This window comes from Pantherophis guttatus, chromosome 8, assembly GCF_059756535.1.
Source record: "Pantherophis guttatus breed Tessera chromosome 8, ASM5975653v1, whole genome shotgun sequence".
NCBI lineage: Eukaryota > Metazoa > Chordata > Lepidosauria > Squamata > Colubridae > Pantherophis > Pantherophis guttatus.
Window position 1 is genome coordinate 69,912,970 of NC_142070.1, and position 22,536 is coordinate 69,935,505.

General features: G+C 36.4%; 1 protein-coding gene across 2 annotated transcripts; it reads left to right on the top strand.

The window, feature by feature from the left end:
• The first annotated feature begins 1,004 nt into the window (after positions 1 to 1,004).
• Positions 1,005 to 21,676, top strand: LONRF1 (LON peptidase N-terminal domain and ring finger 1). Of its 2 annotated transcripts, XM_034411395.3 has the most exons (12): positions 1,005 to 1,710; positions 6,456 to 6,574; positions 9,572 to 9,694; positions 10,220 to 10,372; positions 10,633 to 10,786; positions 10,927 to 11,023; positions 12,040 to 12,154; positions 14,807 to 14,928; positions 15,468 to 15,626; positions 15,712 to 15,874; positions 19,552 to 19,704; positions 20,143 to 21,676. In XM_034411395.3, the coding sequence occupies exons 1-12, from the start codon at positions 1,347 to 1,349 to the stop codon at positions 20,299 to 20,301; spliced, it is 1,881 nt and encodes a 626-aa protein (XP_034267286.2). In that variant the 5' UTR covers positions 1,005 to 1,346; the 3' UTR covers positions 20,302 to 21,676. The 2 variants fall into 2 exon arrangements, with proteins under 2 accessions (XP_034267286.2, XP_087731048.1); XM_087874922.1 differs by lacking the exon at positions 19,552 to 19,704.
• The last annotated feature ends 860 nt before the right edge of the window (positions 21,677 to 22,536 follow it).

Below are 22,536 nucleotides of genomic sequence, written 5' to 3' on the forward strand. Positions count from 1 at the left end.
AGCTGTGAATCCAGGAGGACGCCCAAGTTGCGAGCCCTCTCCGTGGGGGCCAATGATTCAACAATACTGGTTGATATGGGATTTGTTTTATCAATGGCTAGATAATAAAGCATGGAGATGAAGTATGAAATATGAAATTAAGGTAATGATAAAATATATGAAGTGTTTTCTTATGGGAGATAAGCCTTTGTTAAATAATTGCTAAATGAGAATAATAATATAAAGGGATATATAAAATTGTCAAATAAAGAGATATTAAATGATTTGTAATCTTGGATTTGGGATTAAGCACAAAAGAATCTTAACCGATGGACACACTTTCTGTGATTATATTGAATGATGGTTGTTTTTATGTTTTGTTATGTTTAAAAATAAAAAAAAGAAAGGTCGGCAGTTCGAATCCCTAGTACAGGTCTCCTGTGTGAGCAGAGGGTTGGACTAGATGACCTCCAAGGTCCCTTCCAACTCTGTTACTGAACCTCTACAGACTTCTCCTTTGAAAGTTAACCAGACTATAATGCACCTGCCACTTTTTCTAGCACAGCTCCCATCGGAGAGCTTTCCCCTGCAAGGTTGTGGTAAAAAATTTTTTTTTAAAAAAAATTAAGCTTCCAAAGTTCATGGCGAAGCTACCAACCCTCGGAAGAAACAGAAAAAAAAACTGCAAAACGTTCTCACCGCAGAAAAGAAATAGTGAGTTAAAAACACCCAGAAAGCAAGCTCCGCCCACGCTCCTAGCTCCTCCCCCTGCCCAACCGCCGAAGTCCCGAAAAAGACAACACACGTGGTTCGCCTTTTATAATTGCCCCGCTCCTCCCCCCCACCCCGCCCACCTTTCCTCCGGTCGCGCGCTCCCTCCACCCCCCCATCCCCCCCCCCGCTCGCGAGCCAATCGAAAAGCCAGCCTGCGTGGAAAATCAGATGACGCGCTGTTGGTTGGTTGGTTGGTTATTTTTTTTAAAAAAACGCGAGGGTGGAGAGGGTTTCGTCTCGCGCTGGCTTAAGAGAAGGGCGGGGCAGGGAGGCGTACCCAATTATGCGGAGAACAGAGAGAGAGAGAGACGGCGGCTTCCTTTAAAATAAAAAAAAAAGTGGGGGGGGGAAAGGAGGAGGAAAAGAGGAAGGGGCGGGGAAGAGAAGACATGAGGGGGCGCGCGCGCGCCTAACGGCTAATAACGAACGAACTGCCGGAAGTGCTCGCGCGCGCGGCGAAAGAAAGAGAGAGAGTGAGAGAGACACGCCCCCAGCTCAACGGCCGTCCCATTCCCGGGCCAGAGAGCTCGGCGAGCGGTGGCGGCTGAGGTAGCCTCTCCCCTCCCGGCGGAAAGAAACCCAAGAGGGAAGCCATGGCGTCCTCGCCGGTAGCGGTGTCCGCCGGGACAGCTCTCGACCCGGCTGGCGGCGAGCGGGAAATCCCCTCGGAGCTCTTCCGTTGCTGGGGTTGCTTCAGCTTCCTGGGCGAGCCGGTGACGGCGCCGTGCGGGCACACCTACTGCCGCCGCTGCCTCCGGGAGAGGCTTCACGCCCGTTGCCGGCACTGCGGAGACCCGCTGGGGGGCACCACGGTCGCCGTGGTCCTGGCTCACTTGGCGGAGAAGTGGTTCCCGGAGGAATGCGCCAGGGCTCGGACGTGGCGACGGCTGGCCGAATTGCTCCGGCAGGGGCGGCCCCGTGAGGCTCGGGAAGCCGCCGACCAGGCGCTCCGAAAGGGTAAGGGCATAAAACAGCCCCCACCTCCGTCAACTTTATATTACCCCCCCCCATACACACAACCCCTATTGCGAGTCAGATCCTATGGCTGTGAAGTGGGGGTGGGGGTGGGGAGTGTTTTTGCGATCCCGGGTTTAGTGGATCGTGAAAAAGAGCCCGAGGAGGAAGGTTACAGGATCCGGGATCCCCGGGGGCGGATTTAAAGAGCTTTTGCAAAGCCTCGGATGCTTTCGTGCCTGCGGTGACCCCGGGGACTTTGCAGATCGCCGGCTTGTCGGGAGCTTCTCGAAGTTCAAAGATTGGTTCATCGGATTAATGTTGTGTAATAATGAAAATGCCTTTCGTGTGTGTGTGTGTGTGTGTGTGTGTGTGTGTGTGTGTGTGTGTTTTGCGGTGTAAAGCCCGAGCTAAGTTTTTCCAGTGAAAGTTATCTACCAATAAATCCCAATTTCAATCCATTCGAGGAGGCTCGGATACCAGCGCAGGTAGTCCTCGATTTACAACGGTTCATTTGAGTGACCGGTCAAAGTTACAATAGGATAGAATTTTTTATTGGCCGAGTGGGATTGGACACACAAGGAATTTGTCTTTGGTGCATACGCTCTCGGTGTACATAAAAGAAAAGATAGGTTCATCAAGAATCAAGAAGTGTTTTATGACCATTTTTCACACTTAGGACGGTTAACAGCATCCGTGTGGTTGCGTGATTTATATTCGGATGCCTGACGACCGGTTCATATTTATGACGGTTGCAGGGTCCCTGGGTTGTCGGGAGCTTCTCGAAGTAATGTTCATCGGATTAATGTTGTGTAATATTTATTTATTTATTTATTTATTAAATTTCTATACCGCCCTTCTCCAAATAGGACTCAGGGCGGTGCACAGCCAAGGTAAAAAACAGAGCATACAAAATTTAAAAACAGTATTAAAATAATTAAATATTTGGCCGTAAATTAAAACAACCCAATTTAAAATCAATTTAAAATTTAACTCAAGCCAGCCCAGCTAGTTGAAATAAATAGGTTTTCAGGGCCCGACGAAAAATCCGGAGGTCTGTTATAATAATGAAATGCCTTCTTTTTGCTTCTTTTTTTGCGCTGGAAAGCCCGAGCTAATTTTTCAGTGAAAGTACAAATCAATCCAATTTCAATCTAAAAAGAGCCTTGGTGGCACAGCAGACTAAAGTGCTGTTAAGTAGCACCAGCTGCCTGCAATTACTGCAAGTTCAAATCTCACCAAGGCTCAAGAGCCTTGGTAGTACAGGGGTTTAAGGCACCCTGTTATTAAGCTTATTAAGACCAGCTGCCTGCAATTACTGCAGGGTTCGAATCTCGCCAAGGCTCAAGGTTGACTCAGCCTTCCATCCTTTCTAAGGTAGGTGAAATGAGGACCCAGTTTGTGGGGGCAATAAGCTGACTTTGTATAAAAAAGAACACTGCTTAGGGCGGGCCGAAAGCCCTACTAAGTAGATATATAGAAAAGTATGAAGGCTATTGCTGAGCACATTGTAAGCCGCCCTGAGTCTTCAGAGAAGGGCGGCATATAAATCAAATTAAAAAAAAAAAAAAAAAGGTTGACTCAGCCTTCCATCCTTTCAAGGTAGGTAAAATCCCGGATTGTGGGGGCAATAAGCTGACTTTGTATAAAAAAGAACACTGCTTAGGGCGGGCCGAAAGCCCTACTAAGTAGATATATAGAAAAGTATGAAGGCTATTGTAACACATTGTAAGCCGCCCTGAGTCTCTGGAGAAGGGCGGCATATAAATCAAACCAATCAATCAATCAATAAATCCATTCGAGGAGGTTCGGATACCAGTGCAGGTAGTCCTCAACCTACAACAGTTCATTTGAGTGAACGTTCAAAGTTAGAAGAAGTGTCTTATGACCATTTCTCACACTTACAACTGTTAACAGCATCTCCGTGGTCGTGTGATTCATATTCGGATGCCTAGCGGCCAGTTCATATTTATGACGGTTGCAGCATCCTCCGCGTTGTGCGGATCGTCTTTCTTGACCTTTTGACAAGCGAAGTCAATGGGGAAAGCCAGATTCGCTTAACAACTGGGTTACTAATTTAACAACTGCAGTGACTCACATAACAAATGTGACAAGAAAAGTTGTAAAAATGGAGCAAAGCTCATTTAACAAATTTCTCACTTAGCAACATCAAGTCTGGGCCAATTATGGTCGTAAACTGAGGACTACCTGTATTTTTGCTGGCTGCTGTATGAAATAGCGATTTTAGACGAAGCATAAAACACACCGGTTTTTTTCTTAATGTATATGCAAAGATAAAAAGGCTAATCATAAAATAATTTACGGTGAGATGTGAAAGGGTAGTTGTCCTAAAACGGCTTGCTGTGTCAGCAATATCACAGCAAAGCTATTTGTTTTATACTTGGCTGTATACAATTCTGTAGAAGATACAGAAGTTGGCACTCCTATTTCCTTACAGGGACAGATGGGCTGCAAAGTTTACTTAGATACATTCTTCAGAATGTTCATTGTTAATGTAGCAACTAAGAGCCAGGTTACTTTGTGCTGTAATTGTCTAGAAACAGCCATCATATTTCAAAAGCCATCCAGAATGTATGCACTGTAAAATAAGGAAATCTTTATATGGACAATTTAAAATGTTTTAGGAAGTGTCTTGAAAATCTTTTCATATACCTGTTTGGAGGATTATGAATCACTCGTGACCTAGTAATTTTAGGAAAGGAAGATTATATGCAGCCTCCCTCAAGCGTTTAGATAATTCACCTGCTGGTGCTGATTACATAAGGAAATGTGGGTGTGGAAGGGAAAATATTGTATAATATTGGTGATATCATAAATAGACAGATAGGGCTTTCACCAACACATTGCTGGGCAAAGATTTGAATACACCAAGGTCAAGAGATTAGTGTAATTCAGTTAGCAATTTAATGCATTCTTAAATGGTAAGTATTTAGAGTGCAATGTGAAAAATATTAAGGGTACTTAATTATATTTATATTGCTTTATTTCCTTATGTATACGGACCGGTAGCCATCATGACACTAAATTTGTCTGTTTTTCTGATAGTTTCTCATACTACAGACTAAGTGCACACGTGTAAAACATACTTATTCTTTATGAACATTCTTCAGTTTTTATTTTGTACTTAAGATTCTGTGAGCTTCATATTGCAATTTTCTAAAATTAAAACATGCAGGAAAAGAAACAATTTAATCAGGTTAGCATAGTTTCAACTTGAAATTTGAAACCAGATTCCTTCATATTGCGGAGGGATCTTTTGCACTTGATCGTTTTGTCAAGGAACTCAGTTAATATATATATGAATTCCAAAGCATTAAAAACACTCAATTCAGGGCATTTATATGTCTTATAAAGGATGATTCTGAGTGTCTGAGGTACAGTTATTAGTAGATAATCTAGAGATGTAGATCTAGAGATGTAGAAATAACTGCAGTAAAAGTCTGCAGTCTGACTTAATATGCATGGAGCAGAGTAGCAGTAAATTAATGCAAAAGCATACTATAAGTTAATTTGTAAAAGTTTAATACAATAGAATATAATAATTTAAAAATGCTCCTTGTTTACATAATCTAGCATCGGACTTTATCAACAGAAGTTGTAAACACCAAGTCTTAAGAGGTCAGTTATAAAGGACTTCAGCTCTATTCTAAATGCTTTTTCTTATTGTGCATTAACACAATAAGATTCCAAGTGTGAGTAATAAAGCCTTATGACAGTTTTAAAAATTGCTCCAAGTTATTGACTAAACTTGTATCACCAAGACAGCAGTTGTGCTGCCTTTGTATTGCTTTCTTCATATAGAATCATTGAGTGCAGATTTTGATGTGACCTTATTAGAAAAATGTTTGAATATTAATGTAATTTCATTTTCCCCTCATCATTACTCACACATTAGAAAAGAAAGACAAAAATATTATGCCTAGGTTCAGTTTGGAGAAATGAACAAAGGAGTTTTTTAAAAAAATTCTTTGCAAATGTATTTAAGTTGCTATTTTTTTAAAAAAAAAAAAAGAACTCTTGTGCTTCTTACAATTAGCACTTCAGGGTTCTTTTAAAATTATGTGCTTTTGTTTCTTTACAATGTCACAACTTCCCATGACATTGGCGATACAATTATAGCATGGTTCTTTCCTAACTTAATCCCTGCCATAAGCAAATCGCCTTTAAAATGAAGATTAGTAAACTTTTAATCAAAAGTTGCATTGATTTTGGCTGTTCTTTTTTTGTATTTGTAAGTAACAGTTTTATGGAACAATCAGTTACAAAATGTACTGCTGAAAAAAATACAGGAAGCATTGAATTATGCCCTCTTTGCTTTTTAATACATTAAGAAATATATTTACATATGATCTTATGTAAATTACTATCTACCTTCTTCAATCATAGAGGCCTTTTCCTGCATGATTATTTTACCATCTGAATATCTGTTCTCTAGGTTTATATTACTTTTTTCTTATTTTTCCTCACAGGTGCAAGGCTGCTTTTCAGATCAGTCAAATGTTGATCCAGTGGGTGTGATAGGGATTGTCACCCAAGCCTGACATCATGGGCTGAGAGAGAGTGATTGACCTAAAGTCACTCAGCCGGCTTTTAAGATTAGAACTCACTGTCTGAATCACTAGATCATACTAGCTCTCTATGTTTATATTACATATGCTGTTTAAATTACAGAGTTTTACAATTGGGTTCAGTAAACTGTGTTCTAAATATGTGTGTATTTCTTTTAGATCCTGGTGATTTAATGTTACGAATTTACAGAGCTGAATCTTATGCTAGTCTTCAAGAATTTAAATCTGCACTAGATGAACTGAATGCTGTTACGGCTAAAATGCCAAATTGGCCTGAGGTAAGTATAAACCCAAATGAAGTTACTTAGCATAGGGTTCTGTATTTTTCCATAATGTATCTAAGAGGCCAACATAAGAAATTATAAATTATGCCCAAAAGTACTTCTGGTTTTGTTTTGTTTTGTTTTGGGATTTTTAAAATTGTTTTTAAAGTAAGTATAATGCATATTTCTTGGAAAATATCTGTATCATTGCTGCCATTCTGTAAGATGCAGAAAACATTTCCCAATATGGGTTTCAAACTTTTTCAGTCTGCAGGGATCTGCAGGTTAAAGGGAAAAAAGAATCCCAGAGCCTCTGATCAAAGTTCTAGTGATAAAAATGGCTGTATTTAAATCATTTTTAAAAAACCTATAGTCTCTCATGGAATTACCTCAACTTCTTCATCAAGGGCTCCAGGATTTTTGTATGTTTAATATACAGGTCCCTGCAGCCTGAAACAGTTTGAAACCCATACTCTTGGCAACATTTTCTGGGTCCTACAGAATTATGGCAATGACACAAATCTTTTACAGGGTAGATAATCAAAAAATATAATCAGATGATCAAATAAACCAAATCAGCAATGGGAAAAGACATGGGATCAGCGGAGGCTCCCCTGTAAGAAAAAACCCTTTGACTATATCCAACCCATAGATTAGAGAATCCTCCTCTTGTTCTGGAAGCAATTGTAAGGATGTTTGACCTAAACTTGAAGTATCTGAAATTGGGCTCAATGGCTCTTCATCCTTAATTGTACAAAAGAAATGGCCAGTGTCTGGACATATTACAGGTAGTCCTTGACTTACCACAATTGGAACCAGAATTTTGGTTGCTAAGCAAGGTGGTTAAGTGAGTCGTACCCAATTTTATGACTTTTTTGCCACAGTTATTAAGCAAATCACTGCAGTTAAGTGAATCATATGGTTGTTTGCATTGACTTCCCTTGTTAGAAGCCAGCTGGCAATCACCATGACCCTGGGATGCAGCAACCATGGTAAGCACATGCCAGTTACCAAACACTCAAATTTTGATCATGTGGCCATGGGGATGCTGTGGTAGTCATTAAGTGTGACGACTGGTCTTAAGTCATTTTTTTTCCAATACCATTGTAACTTAGAACAGTTGCTAAAAGAATGGTTATAAGTTGAGAACTACCTACATATAATGTCAAGTCAATGTGCAAGAGAAGATTCTGTAAGATTCTGAAGTAAAGGATGTTTAAATGTGTAAACTACAAGTACTGTATTCTGTAGCTTAGTTTGCATTATTAAGAATATAAAGATTTGCAAAGGTGAAAAATGCTGTGTAATTTGTGACTGATGTTTCCTTAACCTCCCTGATAGTTACTAAAGCAATGAAAGAAGCGTTATGACTTGTATATTATATAGGAAGATTCAAAAGGTCATGCTTTGACAGGAAATTTGCAAACATTCTGTTCCTCTCTTTGGTTTATAGGCTATATATACTCAATTCATGGCAGAAACAGGAATTTTAGTTAATGCGTCAGAGACATCTGCCTGAAATGCCATACAAAGGGCAGTTACATGAATGTTATATCTAATGTGAATATACTTTTAAATTATATATCCAAAATTTATACATATCATTATATGAAGAACTAGAGTTTTATCTATCACAGAGTAAACTTGTTTTACTGTTCTGTACTGAAAAGAAATATATATACAGTCCAAATATACAACCTTAGAACCTACTGTATTTATTCAATTCCTGTTTCTGAAATGACTGTTAGTTGATGTACTGAAAAGTATTATTCCATGTGGTCAGCATTTAATGATAAGTTTCATAAGACAAAATTCATATCATTTGCTGGGTTTTCTTTATAAATTGTGGATGAAACCAACAGCAGAAACAAAAGATGTTAAAGACTGCTTGATTAAATGGATGCAGAATTTCAATATAGCAATTGATATACAGCAATGGAAATTTCAGTGGAAGAAAAAAAATAAATTTATACTGAATGTTATACTTAGACAGCACTTAAGATGTTTTATCTCTGGTACTAATTGCTAAAATGGAGAGTTCATTTTCAAAAATTGTTGGAAAATAATGGCTATGTTGCACTGTTTTGTTGTAGCTGCTGGCAATGAAGTAAAGCTCAACAATTTTGGGAATTATTTTTAATAGAATGAAACAAATTTAAGAAGTTCAATTTCCCAACATAATATTTTTTAAAATAAATACGGTATAACTAAACCTTATATTCAAACAAAATATACCAAATTAGCTTTATATATTGTAAACATTGTAAGGATACTGTAAGTTTCTTGTTGGAACCCAGTTATTTCTGCAGAAAAATTGCTAATTAAGCCCTGGGGGTATGCACTATAATATCCACAATAACTTTGTATTTCAAATATAAATCTGATACAGAATTTCATCCCAAATTGGAAACCATTTTGGTATTATAACTTTATGTACAGCTTGTATCACATCTGAAATTTTGGTTTTTCGTAATATAAAGTCTTCAATTACTTGGATAGAAAACACTGTAATACTTAAATCTCATTTTTAAATTTATATGCATTAATTATTGCTATTGATATTTCTGTTACTTGGATTCTTACAGTGATTTGTAATTTTTAAAACAGTGTAATCTGTTATTAAAAACTAATCAACTAATAAATATTTAAAATTTAATACTATTCTTGTATATTCACTCTTTATCCACTTTATGCTTTATTTTTCCTTCTTACCTTTTCTTAAATGCTTAATAAAATAAAGCAGATGTAATTATATATTTTAAAATTGGAGCAAAATATTTCGTCTATAAGTAATGTATATTATTGTTTCCCATTAGCTTCATGTCTGTATCGTTTATTTTAGTTCTAGTTTTAGCATCAGTGAATCTAGCAAATGTTTTTTAAAAACAAACTTAAACCTAGTAACAGGAAGTATTAGTAGCTTCAGAAAAAAACATGCTTAGGATTAGGTTTGTATAGCAAATTCAATCACAATAAATGTGTCTTATATTAATACATAAAATCATCTTGCAGGTATATTTCAGAAGAGCAACAATACTTAATAATGCTGGTTCAGTAGAAGACGCCTTAAAGGTCTTTCTTCAATGCCTATCCCTTGATGAAGGATTTGTTTTAGCAAAAGTAGAAGCAAAAAAGGTACTTACATATTCTTATAAATATCTTTTATGGTCAGACTTATTTTTTTTAAGAAATTAGTTTGGAAAGGAGGCAGATCATGACTGAAAATAATAATAAAACAGAGATTTTCATGCTGTTGAGATGGGGAATGGTTTTAGGGGAAAATTTTTGTAAGAGTCTAAGAAATATATTTAGGCTACCAAAAATCTGTATGTCATCAAAACCCTCTGACAAAATCTGGGAATTATATTCTCTGTTATATACTGTTATGCAACTACTGCTTTCATTTGAATTAATGTTATAGATAACTAATATTCAAACAAAATGTCATCAGAAAATTGTAACTAAAAGTATGTGCGGAGTAGCATTACACAATGGAGTAACATTAAGATAAATAATTGTTGGTTACTCAGACTTCTTTCAAATTGTGGGAGAATTATGAACTATTTAATGTCTAAATACTGGGACAATATTGAAGAAATCTATTTGTGTTATTTACTAAATGTAATAATCATATTTTATTCCTTAATGTCAATTTTATAGATATTGCGTAATTTGCTGTCACCAGAAAACATTAGTGAGACATTGAAAGAATCTGCTTTAAATATTTCATATATTCGAAGTAAACAACTTAAACACAGCTCTGCATTTGAAATGGAAGACTCATATGATTGTTTTCAGCTCACCCCAGTGTCAGTAAGTAATATTCTCATGCAAAATAATTATGAAGATCACTGGAACTGGTTTTAGATTTGTGTTCCATGTATGTTTGTGTCTTGAAAATATTTTAATGCTGCTTAACTAAAGTTCAATATGTCAGTTAATTGAAATGGTCAGTACATATGTTCAAGAAATAAAGATAGAATACTGAAAACTGAATCTGGTAATGGAATATTAGTTGCCATTTCATTATCAAATATCAAAGAGATAAGGTTAATTTTTGTTTCTTCATATAGGTCTTAGAAGAGCCACAAGTTACACTAGACACTGTTGGAGGAAGTTTGCAACATGCCCAGTCTGCAAATTCTCTTGATTCAGTAGAAAAAGATGCCAAAGACGATGTATTAAAAAGAGTATCTTCTGAACCATTGCTTTCTGGCCAAGAGAAAGGTACTTATTTTGAGAGGAAGTTGCCTTTTTCCGAACAAACTATTTGCTACTATTTGTGAAGACGGATACAAGAAAATAAATATTTAGTCACATGTATTGTTTTATGAGTTATGCACTATTTCATGTTTTAATTTGTTTAGAAACTCCAAAAGGGAATGCTACCTTTTCAATCACCTGTGGAATAGTTCCAGAAAATTTGGTTGATGTAACAGATTTTGAGTGCTCATTGTGTTTGAGGTAATACAGTCTGAATTCAACATTTATGGTCTTTTTATCATGGTATATAGTAGGAAGTATTAATATTAAACTCAGTGCACAGAAGCTACTAAAATCATTTCCTTATAAAAATGTTCTCATGATTTGTTCAAAATCCCTTAATAAGATTGCAAAATAAGGTGAAGTTTCAGATGTAAATTCTAACCATATTTAGTTGGCTAGATTTCTTTAAAATGTTTGCTTAGCAATTATTAACAGTATTAGAAGTCCTCAGAATGACACTCATAAATAATATTAGCATACTATCCACCTATTTTTGGCTTGAAATGAAAGAAAATTGGCTTAATACATCTATAAAAGTTTCCGATTTCTGGCTTTCTTTGCTGGAGAACCAGTTTGGGATAGCGGTTAAAGCATCAGGCTAAATTGAAATTGGGCAATGGCAAATCACTTCTGAATTCTTAACAAGAAAACTGGAGGGACTTGTACAGACAGTCTCCAGGAATCAGCACTGATTGATTCAAAGACACAAATAAAGTAAAATAAAATAAAATTGCTAGTTGAAATGTTCCCTGTCTCTAACTTGCTAATAAATACAGATAGTCCTCGACTTACAATACTTCATTTAGTGACTGTTCACAGTTACAATGGCACTGAAAAAAATGTCTTATGACCAGTTTTCACACTTACAACTGTTGCAGCATCTCAATGGTCACATGATTAAAATTCAGATGCTTGGCAATTGACTCACATTGGTTGCGATATCCTGGATTAATGTGATCACCTTTTGTGATATTCTGACAAGCAAAGTCAATGAAGAATCCAGATTCACTTAACACCGTGTGGCTGACTTAACAACTGTAATGATTCACTTAACTGTGGCAATTAAGGTCGTAAAAAAATGTCTTGCTTAACAGCAGGAGCAATTGTAGTCATAAGTGGAGAATTATCTTTAGTAACAGTTTTTGTGTGCATCCTTCATTCATTTGTATTTGCATCTTAATGATAATTCACTAAAATTTGCAACATTTTTTTAGGCTTTTCCTTCATCCTGTGACAACACCTTGTGGCCATACATTCTGCAAGAAATGTTTACAACGCTGTTTGGACCATGCTCCAGAGTGTCCCCTCTGTAAAGAAAACTTAAAAGAGGTAATGCTTTTTATGAACATTTATAAGATGCATCTACCGTGTTTCCCCGAAAATAAGACCAGGTCTTATATTAATTTTTGTTCCAAAAGATGCACTAGGGCTTATTTTTATCATTATCACGTTATTGAAGGAAAATATGAGATATCGGAGGAAGAATATGGATCTTCAGAGTATCTCAGATACTCTGGCTACAGGGCTACAACTTTCTTCACTTTTGCTTCATATTATTTATTTACTCTGTTCTGCAGTTCCAAAGGTAACGAGCCTACAAACAAGTCAGAGATGAAGATGTGTGGATACAAATTATTTTTTTCCCAAATAAAAGTTGTTCCCTTTTTTGTCTCAGTTCTGCCCTCTTTTAACATATGCTGAGAGGTGAAAAGTCTCCAAGTCAACATACATGAAACATACTCAAATCTATATTCTTCATTGGGTGATCCTCCAAATTACATGAGTGCTAACCAAGAAGGAACATTTCTTCAAGCATATATAGCAGTCAATTTTTTATTCACTATAGGGTCTTGTCTTCTGGACAAGATATTTTATTTTCAATACTGTGTTTCCCTGAAAATAACCGAATCTTAATATTAATTTTTGCTCCGAAAGACACACTAGGGTTTATTTTCTGGTTAGGTCTTATTTTGGGGAAAATACGGTACTAAAAGCATCTATCTGGCTGACAATCTTAATTGGGACTTATTTGGGGGATAGGGCTTATATTACAAGCATCCTGAAAAATCATGCTAGGACTTATTTTCCAGTTGGGTGTTATTTTCGGGGAAACAGAGTATCATAAAGCAATTTTTTAATCAAAAGCTGAAAAACACTGGTGGAATTGTAATAACCATTTATTCTGTGAATAGAAATGGCTTCCATTTGCAACATCTTCCTCTTAAAAATGTAAGAAAGACTGTAGATTAATATAAAACATGTCTTTTTTCCTGACAAGTTTTATCAAGATCTCATAGTATTTTAAGAATCTCCAAAATTACTTTTAACATGTAAGAATGTTATTACATTTACTATTTTAAATAAGTAAAAATGAGTAACTGCATACTAAATACTATCATTACATACTAAAATAAAATACAATACATACTAAAATATCATTGATTTTTAGTTATAAACCGCCTTTACATCTTTTTCATAAAATTGGGGAATTAATAGCAAGAGTGAACAGAGTTTCTCAGCATGAGGACATTTCATTAAAAGAAATTATATTCTATTTCCAGCTAATGCCAGTGTTGTTGCTTAATCCAGGCCTTGCTTGAGCACTATATATTACTATGCAGTCACATGTATAGCGGAAGCAAGTGCCTTGGAACATACAAGTGGAAGCAAGTACCGTGGAACAATCAGATGTCTGATTGGGCAAGGAGCCCAATCAGACATCTAAGAATTAGAGAAATTAGTGGTCAGCTGCAGGACTTGGATGCATATCCATAAAGAAATCTAATCTAATTTAATTTAATTTAATATTTAAATTTATATACCGCCCTTCTCCCGAAGGACTCAGGGCGGTGAACAGCCAGAAGTAAAAAACATCAAATACAAAATTTAAAAACAATTTTAAAATATATTACACAATTTGGCCCGACAGTTAAAATCCCCCATTTAAAAATTCAAATTAAAATTACACAATGGAGAGATTAGGCCAGCCCGGCTTGATGAAATAAAAAAGTTTTGAGGGCCCGATGGAAAGTACGTAAGTCCGGAATCGTCCATATCTCCAGGGGGAGCTCGTTCCAGATGGCAGGTGCTCCCACAGTGAAAGCTGTCCCCCTGAGGGCCGCCAGTCGACATTGTTTGGCCGACGGCACCCGGAGGAGCCCCTCTGTGGAGCGTACTGGTCGGTGGGAGGCTCTTGGTGGCAGAAGGCGGTCTCGTAAATATCTAGGCCTTAAACCATGGAGCGCTCTAAAGGTCAACACCTTGAATCGCACCCGGAGGACCACCGGGAGCCAGTGCAGCTGATCACAAGTCGCAGCTAATTTGTGTCAGAAGGGGTGATAGATGGAGATGAAATGGCAGAATGCAGACTGCCAGTACCATTCTGTTTCTCACACAGCATTTCACATTTGTTATGGACCATCACTGCTGCTATTCTTCCCTCACATCCAAGAGCTGCATATATATGCAAGCCTTGGGCACCAGAATTTTGGCAAGTGAAAGAGCAGACGCTAGCAGATACTTTTGTGGATTTCTAAAAACAGGGCAAGGAAGTGTTGGACCATGAGTTTCTTGTTTGCAAACCCGTGTTGGTTGAAAGGACACTTATGCTTAGGAGATACCCACACCCACAGTGAAAAATCCATTCACTCTCTCATTTAGCATGATCTATTTCTCTGAACGTATAAAAAGAGCAAGAGATGAAGGTCAGTATGGTCAGCTGTTTTCTGCTTAATTCTTTGAAACTGAATTAGAATTCTTTATTGGCCAAGTGTGATTGGACACAAGGATACTCTGTGATAGTCATAGGATACTAAATAAAAGCAATCAACATAAATCATAAGATACCACAACAAAGTGATAATCATAAGATGCTAAAAGGAATAGGTAGTAGAAAAGATAGGAAAAATAAGAAATATGAAAAAAAACCTGCAGTTTTTATTTAAGTAATTATAATGGCTTAACAATTTATTTTTCATTTAGTTTTTGGCACGTGGGGAATACAGCATTACACAGTTACTAGAAGAACTAATATTGAAGTATTTGCCTACTGAATTATCTGAGAGAAAAAGAATTAATGACGAAGAAATAGCTGAACTCTCAAGGTATGTGTGTGTGTATGCACATGCTATGTGCAATGAAGCTTGTTAACAGACATTTAGAACAAAGAATAAATAGTCATGGTTAGTAATCATACAGAATAATATGTAAATTTTTACTACAAAACCAAACTGAAAAATTTTAGTAATGAAAACATCCATTTATGCCGTTAAGTGGAATAAAATTTTTAACGTTCTTTGTTAATAATATGTTAATTGTAAGGCTTTTGTTAAGTTACTGAAAGGGTTTATGATTATATAAGAATTAATAGGCAGCAGACTATGGAGAAAATAATCACTACGTATTTAATATAAGGAAAAATAGTGCTATCTATAATTTTACAAGTTGAATGATTGTCCATTCGAAGCCACAATTTGGCAGTGTGCTTTGGACTAGTGGTCCATTCACTTTGAAGAGAATGCACAAGGATATAAGATAATGTTGGGGGAAAGGATATTAGTGAGGAATGAGATATCTTGAGTTAAATCTTCCTGCACGGTACAATTCTAATTTTAACATTTTCTTTTCTGCGTTCTGTTTTAAGCTTGACCAGGAACGTCCCTATCTTTGTTTGTACTTTGGCCTACCCAACTGTGCCTTGCCCCCTCCATGTGTTTGAGCCAAGATATAGACTGATGATTCGAAGAAGTGTAGAAACTGGAACAAAACAATTTGGGATGTGTGTACATGACCCCCAAAATGGGTAGGTTTATATTCACAATCACAAAACCAAAATGTATAAAACTATTTTTAAGCTGGCTGTTGACAACAGTATCCCTTTCTTGTAGATTTGCAGATTTTGGCTGCATGTTGTACATTAGAAATCTTGACTATCTGCCAGATGGGCGATCGGTTGTCGACACAATTGGATTAAAGAGATTCCGAGTTATTCGAAGAGGGATGAAGGATGGTTATTGCACTGCAGACATTGAGGATTTAGAAGATATAAAGGTACATAAAACATCTATTTTTGCCTCTACAAGAAGACACCTTGACTATTGCAGCCCTAGTTCAATGTGCAGCGTTCCCTTAATTTTATAGGAGGAAGGGAGGGATTCTTTCAGTGAATGATAGTATATAGAATTCCATTTAGATCCTACATTAGTAAGTTATTGATTTAATTTTTTGTTTATAGAGGGCAGAGGTTCTTAAATGTTTTGGGCCATGGATCCCTATGAGGATTTGTGAAAGATACAGACATCTCAGAAACATGTATTTAAATAAATATAAAATGCATAAATATAGAACATATTGCAAAGGAAACCAATTATGCTCAAATACAGTTATCAAAATAGTAACAAATATGTAATATAGTAATTATGTGCTTCTTGATTAATTCATTAACCAGTAACAAGATAGTATCCTTTTTAAGGATATAATAATTTTTGATGGTGAGATTTATTGAATATTTTTGGAATCTAAAGGCCATGCTTTATTTTGTTGCCTACATATATTTTTGAATTAAAAGCTACATTTCAGCTAAAGAAAATTGAGGAAAGAATAAACCAGCCTAGTCAAAACCATGAAAGTGAACAGCATTGTCCCGGAGCATATCTTTAGCAGGATTATCAGCCTGCTAAAAGAGCCATGTTTTTACAGCAGGGTGGAGCCATATGGAGCCCAGGGGGAACACTCTTCCATAGGGTAGGTGCAGCTGCAGAGAAAACATGTCTCCTAGATGTCACTGGTTGACAATGCTTGTACACCTGGTGTCAGTTGTTTTGGTATTTATGCTTTAGGGTGTACATCACCCAGAGTTACTCATTGACATGGTTGGCTATGGAGATCAAATAGAGCTGAAGGGCACCAACCTCTAAGTCTTATAGTAGAGGCAATGAGAGCAGAAAGGTAGACATGTAGGTAAACAGGCAAAAGGGACCAATCACACCAGAAAACCCACCACTAGCCAGGACAGCTCACAAAGCTGAGATGTGCCATGAACAAACATGGGAACTTCCCAACTAACTCATTAGCTACATTTTGGCCAAGTAGCTTATGAGTGACCTTTAAGAGCAGTCCCCAAACTTCTTGGCAAGGGGAGGGGAAGATTTCAGTTTTGCTTGCTTGCTCACCCACCACAGCTCAACTCCAGCTGTGTGGCCTGGTTCCTATCAGTACTGGTCCATGGCCCAGGGGTTGGGGACCCCTGATCTAATGCACATTGCAATAGTCCAAGCAGGAGGTGACTCAACCATGAATAATTTGTGCAAAAGGCCTTACAATCCAAAGTTCTTTTCATTAAAAAAAATAATAAAGAGAATTAGCATGCTGCAGACTAAAGCAGCAGCCTGAGATGCTCTGATTTCTCAAAATGCTGCTTCATTTTTGTTGGGACCAAGTAGATTATTTGGATGTCCCTTAAGAAATCATGGAAATAGATTCTATAGGGAATTATAAGATCCTTCTTGGCTACAACAACCAGATCTTTTCCCATTTTGAAACTGTACAGGTAGTCCTCAACTCATGACTACAATTGAGCCCAACATCTCTGTTGCTAAGCTAAGTTGTTAAGTGAGTTTTGTCCCATTTAACGGCCTGTCTTGCTACAGTTGTTAAGAGAATCACTGCAGTTGTTACGTTAGTAATGGTTGTTAAGTGAATCTGACTTCCCCATTGACTTTGCTTGTCAGGTCACAAAAGGTGATCACATGACTCCGGGACCCTGCAACTGTCATAAATATACACCAGTTGCCAAGCATCTTAATTTTGATCATGTGATCATGCGCTGCAACAGTTGTAAGTGAGAAATGGTCATAAGCCACTTTTTCCAGTGCTATTGTATCTTTGGTCGTCAAGGACTATCTGTATTGTTAATTTTAGTAACACAACTTAATGTAGGCTATACAAACAAACACAGGCGCAGTCCTTGAGGTATGATGGCAATTGGAACTGGAATATCTATCACTAAGAAATGTCATAAATAGTAATATCACATAACCACACTTTTTACCACAATTCCAACAATCCTGGTTGCCATCATTGAACAAGGATCACTTGGGGTTTTAAGCAAGGACGTCACATGATTGTGACTGCTTCTTCATAGACTGCTTGTGGGAAGCCAACAGAGAATATTGGATATCACAATAATGTGAAACTAGTTCACTGCAACGTTGTGAGTTGGGTCCCAAATGCTGTGATCATGGTTTCAGGGATGCTGGGAGAGCCAGGATTTTGAGAACAAGTCAAAAGGATCATTTGTTCAGCACCATCATAGCTAAATGAATGGTTAGGACTTAACCTTTTCCAATGATATAGTGCTTCAAAATTCAATAACTATTTAATTTTTTGGGGGGGGGAGTTTGAGGTTAGCATTTCTCTGTATTTTAAAGGATAAAACTTTATGTTGATGAGACAAAGTTTCAACTTGAATACCACTTTTTTCACTTTAGAAATCTCTTTGCCAGATTATTGTGTAGGGGATAATCAGGCTTTGTTTTTTGAATATGCTTCAAAAACAAATTTGTTCAAGGTTCAACTTAATTTTTGGACAATATTCCTCATTTGTTACTAGGGAGTCAAGTAACTCGTTCAATATGAAGAACAACCTTCTAGCTGAACTAGCTCTTTGTAGTAATAATAACTGGTCCAGGTTGATCTTATATTATTAGCTGTTACTATTACATAAAATAGACATTCTGACTGATATATATGGATATAAAAAGAGAGTCATTTTGATATGTTCTTCCACCCAAATCTTTCAGTTCCTACTTTTAATGGGAGAGTTAGATTCCTCTCCATTCTGTACAACTTACCTCAGGAATCCAACTGAGAGAGGTATTTTGATGGTTCTTTGTTTCCAGTCATCACAGACCCATCACTACTGTTAGAAATTAAAAATAATGGCCAGTTTTACTGGCTGATGCTTTGCCATGAAACTTATTTACCTGCGTGTAAAAAAAGTCAGATATATGCAGAAATGGTAGAAGGTGCTTTAAGAATTATATGGAGATATTAGCAAACAATTTTGGAATTTTTTTTCTGATAAAATGCATTTCATCACATGCTATATCCTCATGAATCAATTTATAAGTGAAGCTGCCATGCTTTCAAAATTTCTAAAGCATGTTTGCCCTAAAGGTGTTTGGAAACCTGTTGTACATATTATTCACTGCAGAGTTCCTTTGTTGAGAAGACATCCCTTTTTATGGCATTTTTATGCCTTCCCATTTATTTCCTTGTACATTGCGAGTTTTCACATGTTTTCTTAATGTAATCCTAGTTCAGAGGAAACATTGAATCTCAGCTGCTCCACTGAATTTAAAGTCTTATCAAACTGACACCTGGATAAGGAATTAGCCATGGCCCAGTAATGACTAGGTTGCTAAGTGAATTCAGGAAAGGCATCCAGAAACCAGTTGAGAAAGGAATAGTTGGAAAATACTGCTTAAGCCAGTAGCTCATTCTCAGTTCTCAAAGCTTTGAATGATTGACCATACCAACTTGCTTTGTGATCCTACTTGCTGATATTTTGAAGTGAGCTGCCTTGTAATTCATTTCCCCTCTCCCTTTCCATTTGTAAAGATTGAACTCTCTTTATTTTTTATATACCATGTTAGCTGTGTAATTTGTATACAGTTTCATGGCTAAATTTTAATGTAGTGATTACACTATACTTTCTTGATGTGCAGGTTAAAGATGAAGGTGAGATGAGAAAACTCCAAGAGCTCCATAATATTGTTTACAACCAGGCTTGTAGCTGGTTTCAAAGCTTAAGAAATAAATTTCATAGCCAAATACTTCAGTACTTTGGTCCAATGCCAGAGAAGGAAGAAAACTTGCAGGTACTTAGCGACTATAGTATTAGACAATTGTCAGTGTGACCTTCACTTGTTTTTCTAGTAAAGAGAGTAATACAGTAACTAAATTAACAGATTTAGGGAAGGTGAGACAAAAAGAGGAAGTGCAAAGAGAGGCTGCATAACTGAAAAAACACGGGAAAAATCCAGTCTGGATTAATTCTAATTTTTAAAAAAGTTAGATCTGGAATTTTGCTGACTACATTTAACCTAGCATTTTAAACAGACTTGTTTTTTTAAGTGTGCTAAGTAGTTTACTTCTGCATTTTATGAAAAATGATAGTCGAGAGGATTGTATTTTTAAATTTAGGAAATATTTTCATTTTAAACTCAATTACATAACCACATCATTATATTATTTTTGTCCTAAATGTTCTAAGTTTTAACATTGTTTTTTTCCTTTTAATTTGGTTTCTTTTTTAGGAAACAGCTGATGGACCTGCATGGTGTTGGTGGCTTCTAGCTGTTCTTCCTGTGGATCCTAAATATCAGCTTTCAGTGCTTTCTATGAGGTCTTTGAGAGAACGTTTGATAAAAATTCAAGCTATATTGACCTATTTTTCCAGAGACCAGTCCAAATAATTAATTACCTGGACCTTAATATAACAGTATGGCTGTAACGTCAGCTGATTTTTTTTCTTGCAGAATTTGCACTTTTAGTCCTGATTTGAGAACTATTAGGAAATTTTTTCCTATATCAATAGTTCAATTAGAAGGATGCCATTAATATTGCATGTACACAATCTAGCAGCAAAATATTTATTTGCACTATATACAAATGGAATGTATATTATTGTCAAAATTTTCCACTGACTACTATGGTGGAAAGTGCAAGATTCAAAATTTGTCAGTTCAAGTTTACAGTATTAAAGATGAACTCAAAATCTTGCAAATCAGAAGTTGCCTCAGCTACAGCAGCATCTTGTTGCTATTTGCACAATTATTTAAATGTATTGTCTATTTGTAGAGCAGAGTTCTACAAACTGTTTTAAGTATTTAATTGTAAATTTGGCACAATTTTCTTGTGAAATTATTACATGAATTTGGAGCCATGTTAAAGAACAGTTGAAAAATACTTCCAAGAAGCTGTTGCCACTGTGACTGGGTTATATATATGGTGTGACTAAAATTAGACATAGATGACTACTAGTGTATGTTATTTAGAATTAATTAAAAGATTAAATGATCTATTCAGTATATAACAAAAAAAGCTGACATAGCAACACTGTTGGGCCCTGATGATGAAACTTTTAACAGGCTTCATGGACTCCCATTGAGAGGAGGAACTAGGTCACCTCTCTTGACCTCACTTCTGTAAGAAATAATTTATCTACATCTGTTTCATGTCTGATGAAGCCTCCATAGTTGGAGCATATCAGAGACAGTCAAGGGAGCTGTCTTAACCCCCGTTTTAATATTTTCTAATGCTAGAAAGAACTAAGGTTGGTGGTACCAGGAGGACATTTTCAGAGTCAAGATTTCTTCCTCAGTTTGGATCTTTTTCTCCAACATTGGATGGAAAAATCTAGTGTATCCAATACTTTCTGGAATATGTCTTCTCTTAAAACCTTAGGTTCGCAGTAACAAAGATCATTTTTAAATTTACACACATATAAAATCTACGTACGTCTGCATTTGGAAAAATAATCACAAATTTTTAAAAAATTGTTGCTGTGTCATTGTACTCTTAAATGTAAGATGTTCATGTTTGGGAACTACTGAAGTATGCTTTTTAAAATAATTTCTGGAACACAGAAGTTTGAAAATGCAGATTCCCATGCCTTATTCATATCAAATTGTACTGCAACACACAAGATGGCAGTCTGCTTGCCAATAGGTTCATTTTGTAGTTTCTCAAATGTCTGTCTCGATTGTGATTCATTTTATAAAGTTATTGTTAAAAATCTTGCTTTTGCTAATATTTAATTTTCAATAAACTTAAAATTTATATTTTTAACTGATCAGAATTCTAAATATTTTGGGGATTTTCAATTATGTCAGCATGGCATTGAATTATTTTAATGTCAGTGACAAAACAGTTTAGTTTGTCTCTGTTCAAATAACTTTGACTAACGCTAAATTATGTATTTTGGAAACTCTTTCAGATTAGGAATTATTAAAACATTAAACGCACTAATAGCACCATAAATGCCATCAAAATGAATGGTTTTAGAATAAATTACTGGATGAAATCTAATGAAAAAGGGGCAAGTTATATAGATACATACATCTCAATATCTACATCTCCCACTTTTTGACCAGGAGTTTCATTTTTACACATGGAACAGCAGCATTGTAAGGTTGCCTGGCTGGCTCGACATTGCCGTATCTTCCCTGTCTTAGCCCAGCGGCTCAACTGCTGTATCGAAACTTTGCGAGGAATGCTTTTTTATGAATAATTGACAGATGTTCATTTTTAATGTGTAGTTGATGGGTGGAACAGCATATAATTCTACTAAGAATAAAATATGTGGTTATAAAATATCTAATACTGCACTAAGTTTTGTATTCTCTTGAAGATACATCTTCCCATTATAAGGTAAAGCTTAATGAAATTTAAAAGTCATATGCCTAACTTCAGTTTGGCCAAACGGTAATCTGCATATAACTACCTAAAAATGATTAGTGCTATAAGCCAAGCATTCAGTAGTTTTCCTGTGTGCTATTATGCAAAATGAAGTCATGCCTCTTGGAAAGTCATGGGTGCTTCATCACTAGATGTTTTAAACAGTAACAGAGTTGGAAGGGACCTTGGAGGTCATCTAGTCCAACCCCCTGCTCATGCAGGAGACCTGTACTAGGGAGTCTAACTGCCAA